At 51.9% G+C, this 9,250-nt stretch overlaps 1 protein-coding gene across 1 annotated transcript in view; it reads left to right on the top strand.

Moving 5' to 3' along the window:
• The first annotated feature begins 4,236 nt into the window (after positions 1-4,236).
• The window catches only part of MAP2K3 (mitogen-activated protein kinase kinase 3), a 30,715-nt gene continuing 25,701 nt past the window's right edge, over positions 4,237-9,250 (top strand). Inside the window, exon 1 of the mRNA XM_037163216.2 lies at positions 4,237-4,483. Within this exon, the coding sequence (XP_037019111.1) occupies positions 4,435-4,483 (49 nt within the window). The 5' untranslated portion in view covers positions 4,237-4,434. The remainder of the gene's footprint in view (positions 4,484-9,250) is intronic.

The raw sequence follows: 9,250 nt of genomic DNA, 5'->3' as shown, positions 1-9,250 counted from the left end.
AAGCCTTGTGTTTTTCTCCCTACCTGATCCCTCCAGAACTTAGCATTCTGAAGGAATGAATCATGATATAATGTTTCTTTGCATAAAAACAATAAGACCAGTCATTAATAGTGGTTTTGTTAAGCAGGACTTTGACTGGAATGTCATGCCTGAAGGAGGCATGTATGGGTTCTGGTTGTTACCAGAAAGCTCAGAGGAACTGGGATTGACCTGTGAAGCTAGCAAAAGCCCACGAGAAAAGCCGAGTACTTTGGTTGGTTGTGCGGTTCGAGCCAGTCTTTCCATGAAAGGAATGAAGGTTGCTTTCCTGAAAGATGGCTAAGAAGGAGCCTATAGGCACAAAGGAGGCTCAAGGATTTGCATGAAACAACTGGTACAGGCAAAGCCAGATGGCAGATGTGTGGCTATGCTTCTGTGCCCCAAGGGGCGGACTGAGAAGTCAATCTAAGGGTTCCTTGTGTGAGTTCCAGCAAAGCGAACTTAAGGATAATAAGTGATCCAGGCTGCTCTTGGCATGTATGTGCAAATGAACAGTCAAAATCAAAAGCGAGACCCAAAGTAGTGCCTGTAATAACAGTGAGGGTGATCTTAAGGAGAAAAACTGTGGTTCAAGGAAAATCACTATGCTCAGTATTGGACATCAGAATGGTGCAGCTAACTATTTTGAAAGTTTGTTTTCATTTAAGAGTTGAAACCCAGTTTGTGATGTCACCAGAGATGTACAATTTACAGGTGCAAAGGACCTGTCAAATTGCCACTGTTAAATGTCATTGCAGGAAGGACCTTGCAATGGAATGTCTTCCTGAAAGACAGTCTCACAGGCTCAGAGACTGAGGATTATTGGGGATTATTGTGTGAATTAACCTGTGTGTTCTTCTGTTTTCATAGGGCGTATGCCTATGACCTGCCTATGCCCATGAGTGATTGGTTGCAATATAGGCCTCACTTAAGGAGCCCATCTTCGTCATCACCCCCCCAACCCCCAAGACTCAACGATTTGATTGAACTAAGTAGTTAGGTTGATAAAGGGTTGGGGTAGTCTATGGGCTTCACTTTAGAACTGATTTTCCCTTTTCTGTCTTGATAGCTTGGACAGAAAGGGCTCAGAAATCTGAAAGGAGGGAAATCATAATGTATTCCTGTCAGCCCAAGTGAGGTATAGTGGGCCACAAGGAGTCTTGAATAGGTGTAGCATGCCTTGTACACCTTCCTCCAGATAAGCCATTCTTTACTGAAGTCCCTGCTTTTGTCATTTAATAGTTATGATTTTTTTGTGCTTCCAATTTCTTGCCTAGTCTGTCACCCCCAGAATATGACCTGACCAGAAGGCCAATGGTCCAGTAATGCCAACCTTTGGACATCAAGCCCACGACTTCCTAGTGACATCCAACTGACCAGGATCCTGTAAGGTCCTTCCCCTTGCAGGAAGGACTCCCTCCGTGCTGCACCCCCCGCCCTTTCAGGGTATCCCTGACCCAAGGGTAGGTAGGACGACGTCCATGTCCAGCTGGAAGTAGTTATAAGATGAGACCTTCGTCCATTGTCACTTATATGATTCCGGAAGGAGAAAGGAATCTCAGAACCCCTCCCTAATAGTAAATCACAGGAGGAGAAAAATGATGAGGAAAGAAATCTCATTAATGCTCTGAATCCAGGGAAAGGGGGGACCTGTATATTCCTAGGAGAAAAATGTTGCTACTATGTAAATCAGTCAGAGATCATAGCAAAGAAAGTTAAAGAAATCAGAGAGAATATAAACCGCTGCACCAAAGAAACAGAAAGTTACAATTAGAGAAATTAGGGACTAAATCCCCAGGCCTGGCTCCAGTAGATACTACCCTTCCTGGGCCACTAATCATGCTTAGTTTTAAGCTTCAGCCCCTGTATCCTATGGACTATAGTCCAGAATCTAGAAGCTACAGTAACTTGGAGAACAACCTCCAAGATCCTGTCCCTTCAGCGGCATCATTATCACAAGATACCCCAAGATATACAGGCCAGCCTTGTAGTGATGCTAGACCAGTTAACGATACTGTCAAGCATCAAAAGGGGGGAGATGTAGCAGGAGACCTGCTTAGACAAGCCCAGACAAGTCAGAAGGACATGGTCCCTTTGCTGAGCCAGTAAGGTAAGGAGGGGTGAGCAACTAAGCAACTAAGTAAGTAAGAAGTAAGAACAAAAGAACACTGTATGACCCTATCAGCAGCCCTGCTTTCTCAGCAGCCCTGCTTTCTTGCTTCTGTAAACCTGCTTCTGCCATGTAGGCTTAGTAAAATTGCTTCTGCATGCAACACTATAAAAACAAGCCCCTGCCCAAGCTCAGGACCCAGGATTTGGAGATTGACTCCTCTGGGTCCACATGCGTAAATAAAGTTCCACTCCATACACCTGAAAGCGGCTGAGTTGTTTTCTGTAACAATGGGAGGAATGGAAGGAGCTGTCAGCAGGAGACTGAACCCAGAAAACCCACTGGGCCAACCTTGCAGTCCTGGTAGGGAGGTAATTGCAGTTGGGTGCCCATTTTCAGGTGGATAAGCAGCAGGTCTCCAGGGGAAATGACTAGCCCAAGGTCACGTGGTCCATTTTGGACAGAGTGCTTTGGGCCACTCCCACCACCTAGAAGTGGTAAGGCCTGTATGCTTCCTGTAGGAGGTGGCCCACAGTGGGTTTACAAACATTTTCTGGGCATTTAGTGAGTGCCAGACCTTGAGGTAGTCAATTCCAAGCCTGAGCTCTGAACTGATTTTGGAAAGGCCTCGTTGTCCCCATGGAACAAGCATGGATGGAGCTGTTCAGTGACTTCTACTAAGGGGCAGAGTTCACATTTGAGTCTATGCTTGTCTGAGTCTATATCTCATGACTTTCCACCCACTACCTGGAAAGGGTAAGCAAGAGACACAGGAAAAGAATAATGATAATTATAAGTTCTCCCTCTCTTATCTCGTTTGGACCTCCCCATCACTGTACGGGTGTGGTCCTGCAGGGATCACCCCTATTTTACAATTGGGCAAGCAGAGGTCAGCATCCTTGCTCCAAGCATTTCTAGCAGGTGGTGGAATCTACTTCCATCTTGTAAGGTGCCTGGCAGGTCACATACTCATGCTTGTCTTGAGGCAAAGGCCTGACCCCTTAACCTTTGCCAGGTGCTTTTTACCCTCTCTAGGCAGTAGCTTTCAATTGAGTCACCTGATCCCAGCACCAGATTGATCAGTGGCTCCTCATATCTACCAAAGCTGCATGTGGGAGTAGAAGCAGGGAATGGCCCACCTAGCCATTATACAGATGAACAGACTGAGACCCCAAAAGGAGAGGAGACAACCAAAGGCGCAGGAGACAGTCAGGATAAGTTCTTTGTCAAGGCTTACAGACTGGAGTAAAATGCATTGAAACATCATCTTACTCCGAGATTCAGTTTCCCCATGTGGAGGACGGCAATAGCGACACAACCATTAAAGTCGCTGTGTCGAAAATGTAGGAGCTACATTTACCGGCTTCTACCTTGGTACTACCAAGTTCATCACTGTATTCCCGCCAGCGTTCACAGTGCCGGTTGCAGTGCAGGCGTTCAGTGGCCGTTCGCTGAAGCAAGAAATGAACGCGCCTTTGCTGGGCTTGTGCTAAGCCCTTTACAATGTTCAGTCAAACGTTTAACTGTGTTATCAAAAGCCTGGTGCCATTCTCATCAGCAGCGCCAAGAGGTTGTTAGGGTCGCTCTTTTACAGAGGTGAAAACTGGGGTTCAAGGGTTACCTGAATTGCTCAAGGTCACCCCTCTAGAAAGTAGCCGAGTGGGGATCTGAACCCCGCGGCGCACTTTTAACTCCACCGCAGCACCCGACCTTCCCGTTTCCCAGGGCCCCAACAGAGCCACCCTAAAATATCTGGGTTTCTTTCAGATTACGAACCCGGGGAAGGCCCCCAAAGAGCCCTGGAGGGGCTCAGTGGGCTGGGGACCTGAGGGGGCCGGGCTTCATGTTTGGGAGTTAGTCGGATGGGCGTCCAAACAGGCCGGGTGAGGGACAGGGGTCTCCCAGGGGAGGGGGCGGAGCCTCACTGGACCTGGGCTTCTCAATTGGCCGGAGGGCTTGACAGTGGGAGGAGCCGGGTCTGTGCCAGCTAAGGGCGAGGCTTGTGCCTGACAGGCAAAGCCAGGCAGGCGTTTGATAGGCCGTGAACCGGCCCGGAGACTCGGGGGCCAATGGGAGTACGGGAGCGGGGCTGGGTCAGCGCCTTCCGAGCTGCCACCCGCGCGCACAGATTGGCTTCAGCACCCCTGTTGCTTACCCGTCCTAGCTGCTGTCCCCGCAACTCCGGATTCCTCTGCTCCTCTGCTGCACCCGGGCTGCCTGACTGCAGACATGAGCGTGCTCTGCCCGGATCGAGCCTGCTGCCCTCTAAATTAGTCCCTGCTGCCGCCCTTGGACCTTCCCGCACCATGGAATCCCCCGCCTCCAGCCAACCTGCTGGCATACCCCAGTCCAAAGGTAGGAGCAGCTGGCGAGGACCTCGGTTTGACTCCCGTGCTGAATACGGGCCCAGGTGGCGAACCCGAACTCTGTGTGATCCTATCCCAGCCCGTTCCGGACCTGGGTAGTACCCCGGCCTCCTCCGAGTTCCGGTCTGGGACCTCACCTGCATCACCAATTTAGGCCCTGGCTTTGCACCCAAGGCCCAGACTCAGTCTAAGATTGCGATCTGATCTATCCTCCCCAGGTCAGGAACTCTAACCTCCTTTAGGCCAGAACTGCACCCTGGACAGGAACTCTCCCAATCTGGGTCTCTCAGTTGAACCCAGCTAAGTCCAGGTGGGATTCACTCTGATCCTGCACCCAGCCGCCCTTCCACTCCTGGGTCCCCGTTCTGTATCCATGCTGTGGTTTGGCTCCCCATTTGGGCCCCAGCGGGGCTCCCCTGCCACGGATCTCACCGTAACTGCTACACGCCCTCACACCCACCCCATGGGTTGCCCTGGCTCTACCTCAGCCCAGAACTCCCAGTCCTCTTCTTCCCTGGCTCTCGCCATCCTTGTAGACCCCACAGGGCCCCATCCCTGCTGTCTTGCATCCTGTCCTGCATCCCTGTCCACTGGGAACCTCTCTTGGCTTCCCACCCCTCCCTAATAATGCACATGGTCTCCTCCTTGTCATGACTTGCATGCTTCTTTCTGCACTGGGGAGCTGGGGAACTGGGGAACTGGGAAGCTAACTCTCCCCGCAACTGTCACCCCTTGCTCAGCCCCAGTGTCTCTGGAGTTGATTGCTACCAGGTCTGTCCCTGCTGTCTGTGGTTTCTGGGCCAGTTGCCAGCCTAGGGCTGTGCAATTGGCTTGTTCTTATCTTCTCCAAGTAGCCAGCCTTCCTGGAAATTTTTGTGAGGTGGCGGTGCTGTGGTGGCGGCAGGATTTGTCATGAAGGGGGTGAGGGGAATGAAACTTGGAGGGCAAAAGGGAGATTTTTTTGCAGGAAGAGGAAAGATGTTTTTGGCATGTCATTGTCTCAGCAGACTGGGTTGTGTGAGAGATTTCCAAACTGGACATGGCTGTAGTGAATGGGCTGCCTCACTCCAGTAGCAGGAGTGTCAGTGGGTCTCAGTTTCCTTACCTGTAAAATGGGAGTAATTGCACCTACCTTTTCTGGACTCAGGTAGGATGTGAGATAGTGAATACTAAAAAGTTTTAAGCAAGAGTGAGTGATGAAGTGAAGACCCCAATGGTGCCTGGTGCATAGTAGGAAGGGATAGTTGCTGTGCAGCCCTGTTACCATTGTTAGCTGTTTTATTTTTATTTTTTTATTTTTGCTAAAAAGGGCTCAGCCATGTGGGGTCAAGGCCTTGCCTCTGCTTAGGTTGCAACTGCAGAGTTGGTTGGAGTGAGGGGGGAGGAAAGTAACAGCTGGCACTTAGTGGGCCCCTAATTAGGGGTTGTCCCTACCTCTTTTTCTTTGGAGGGGCCCAGGCAGTGGGAGGGTATGTGGAGTCCTGGGGAGGGGCTATGGTGGCTGTGAGCTGGAGTCCAGATGGAGGTGGGCAGGCTAATTACATCTTACATAAGTGGGAGGTCAGATCCCTGGCCATTGCCCAACCACTGTGAGTAACTCAGGAGGCACTTGAGGAGGGTGGTGTCTGAGGAGGGACTTGCACTGCACAGACCTTGTGCAGCTTGGGAACCAGGAAGTCATACACTTCTCCACTCTGGAGACCTGGAAAATCAGAAACTTTTCTCCAGCTCAGGGTCTGGGCCTCATGAAAATAAAAGTTAAAGTTGTAGGTGTGTGAAGGGAAAATGCACTTTGGTGAGACACTACTTGATCCCCCTATGCTGTGTCACTTGGGTCCTGGCTTTGCCCTCCCTGAGCTCTACGGAGGGAGACCAGGATGAATTTCCAGTTAATGAGTTCAGGTAACAGGTAATGTTGGGTGAGTTAGATGGAGGGCCTCCCCAAGGCCCAGAACCCTGTCAGCCTTTTTGGGATTTGTGAAAGGAGGTGGTGGGGGAGCCACAATGCCCCCTCACCAAATGTCCCAAAAGCTCCCATTTATCAAGTGTTTTTTTTCATGGGCCATGAGCTCTTCGTGTATCCCTCACAGCCCCATTTCTAGATGAGGAAACTGAGCATTAGAGATGTTCAGTGCCTTGCCCAAGGTCACACTGCTGTGAAAGATATAGCTAGGGTTCTGCCTAGTTCTGTGCTGGATGTTTGAGCTGAGTTGGTGGGACACCCCCTCACTGCTTTACACCTGCGTCTAGCACAGGTGTCTTTTCCAGCCTGGTCCCAGCCTGGAGGGCGGATTAAGCCAGAGGAGAAGTCTCCTGCGCACAGCCCTTTACAACTGGCACACTTTGTACTCATTACAGTCCCACCTATCTGACAGATGGCAAAACCAAGGTCAGACAGAGGGGTGTGTGGCAGGACCAAGTTCATAGAGCTGGTGCTCACTTGTGCCTTCCCCATCCTGGGCCTAGGGCCCCAGTGTGGTGCTTGTCTCTGGCTCCTCAGAGGAATTTGAACAAAGCAGGGTGTGGTTGGCACTAGACCTTACAGGAACTTTACCTTTGAGTTTCCTGCCTTGCAGTGGGTGCCCTGCTTCATCCTCTGTGCCACTGGCCTGAGGAGTTTTCCATGAGTACTCGAGGCCCCAGGCCCCACAGCCTCGTTGGCTTTCCCTGGCCTCCTCACATATGCCACCTTTGGCTGGGGTCAGAAGCCAAAAACAGCTGACACTGAGGCCATTGGGCAGGGGCACATTTAGTCTGCATGGTCCTGTTTTGCTGCCTCATGCTACATCTGTCCTTGGGGATGCCACTGCCCCCTGCCCATGTGCAACCATGCGGGCCCTTCATGGTTGATCTTCACGTAGCTTCTGATGCCCCATGGTACACTGATGCATCAGGGAGCACTGTCTTTGTCTGTGCCCTGCTTGCCCTGGCCACTGCCCTGCCTCCACCCTCTGTCGTGTCTCTTTCCCACTGTTGGAAAGACTGGAGGGTGGCACCTTGGGGACTTCCTCTATCTCTGGTGTGATACATAGGAAACTATCAGCCAGCCTGTGGCCCAGGGCCTGAAGGGAGCAAAGGTCTCAGTTGCCTTTGTGGGGACCAAGCCAGGGTAGTGGGAGGCTTCTGGTGGGTGAGTCAGCAGGCACTGGGCACTGACTCACCCTCTGGGCATGCCATACTGCTGGCTGCTGTTTAAAAGGGTAATGGCCTGCTAGCCGGTGGGTGAGGAGCCTGGGAGTCCCAGCCTCACAGGTCAGCCTCTGGCCCTAGCTGGGCACTAGAGGTGGTTCCGTTCTTCGACCTCAGCCTTGGTTGGGACCACCCCTTTCTTCCAGGCAGACCCTCCCGGCCTGGTGCCTGACACACCCCGGAAGTTACTTTGTTAGGCAAGGGCCCTGCTTCCTCTTGCTCATAGAGCAGGAGCATGTGGTGGCAGAGGTTTGCTGCCCTTGGCCCTGGGGCTCCCTCAGGCTCAGATGTACTGCTGGGGGCTCTGGGAGGCTGAGGAGCAAAGGTAGTGCTGGGTTGGCCTAAGCTCAGAAGACAGGAGTATAGGGAGGTGCCTGCAGGCAAATCCTAGCCCCGCCTCTTCTGCTGTGCGACTTGGGACTAGTCTTGTGTAGCACATTCACTGTACTCTGTCAATACTTTCAGTCCCCTGGGCCTGGCCCACATTTCTGATGAGAGGCCTTGGTTTCTTCACTTGCAGAATGGGAATGGGAGCCCTGCCTGTCTGTCTTGCTGGCAGCCAAAAAGGTGGATATAGACAAACTCATTTCACTCTTGCAAGACAGGAAGTGACAGCGGGGCGCTATGCAGAGCCTGAGCTTAGAGGGTGGTGAGTGGGCCTGATTTGAATTCTGACTGGTTCCACTGCTTCCTCACATGCCCTCTCTGATCCTGTCTCCTCTCCTGTAAAGTGGGAGGAAACACCTGTTTCTTGCAGGGTGGTGGTCAAGATTGGAGATAGTGTTTGTTAAACGAATGGCATTTGTTATTATTTTTGTATTGCTCTGGTGATGGCAGTTGTTCATTGCTGGATGAATAGACAGGACTGGGACGTCTGATGACGGACTAGTAATCTCTGTGACATGAGGGTTCTCAGGCTTCAGGGTCCTGTACTGCCACCCAGAATGTACCTGACTCTTCTCCACTGGTCCTAAGCTGGAGCTGGGGGCTCCCATGGTCTCTTGGGCCTACTTGGGCAGGCTGCTGGGGAGCGGAGAGGAGTGGGTGCTACAGGTCTGCCCCTCCCAAAGCATCATGGGGAGGTGTGGGATGGTGAATCAAGAGGGCAGGAGCCTCCAAAGCCAGCCCCTCAGTTGGTAGAACTGCATTAGTGCCAGGAACAGTGCTAGCTGAAGGGACTTATAGGTGAGTGGGGAGTGACACAACTCTTAAAGAACTCCTCCTGGGGAGTAAGAGGCTTTGGAAATCATGGTTCTAAAAGTCCAGACCCAAGGCCAGGTATGCTGGTGGGCCTGAGGTGTGTAGGGCCTCAGCAACCATGGGCTGACCTCAGGTGGGGAGTGTCACCATTTGGTGCCAGAGGAAGAACACTGGAGAGCCAGCATGCCAGCCAGATGGGGCAGTGATGAGGCAGGCCTGCCCTGAACTCAACTCCTGACATTGGGGCTCGCAGCCTTGGGGCATCGCCCACCTAAGTCAGGCCTGCTTGCTCAGCCATGGAAACCCAAAAAGCTGTATGGAAAGGGCATGAAGATCAGACAGTGGCAGTCTGATAGGCCCCCTTGCA

Source organism: Artibeus jamaicensis, unplaced genomic scaffold (assembly GCF_021234435.1).
Source record: "Artibeus jamaicensis isolate MK-2021 breed Jamaican fruit bat unplaced genomic scaffold, CSHL_Jam_final contig_419, whole genome shotgun sequence".
Lineage (NCBI taxonomy): Eukaryota > Metazoa > Chordata > Mammalia > Chiroptera > Phyllostomidae > Artibeus > Artibeus jamaicensis.
Note: the sequence above shows the minus strand (reverse complement) of the source record. Positions and strands in the feature narration are given on the sequence as shown.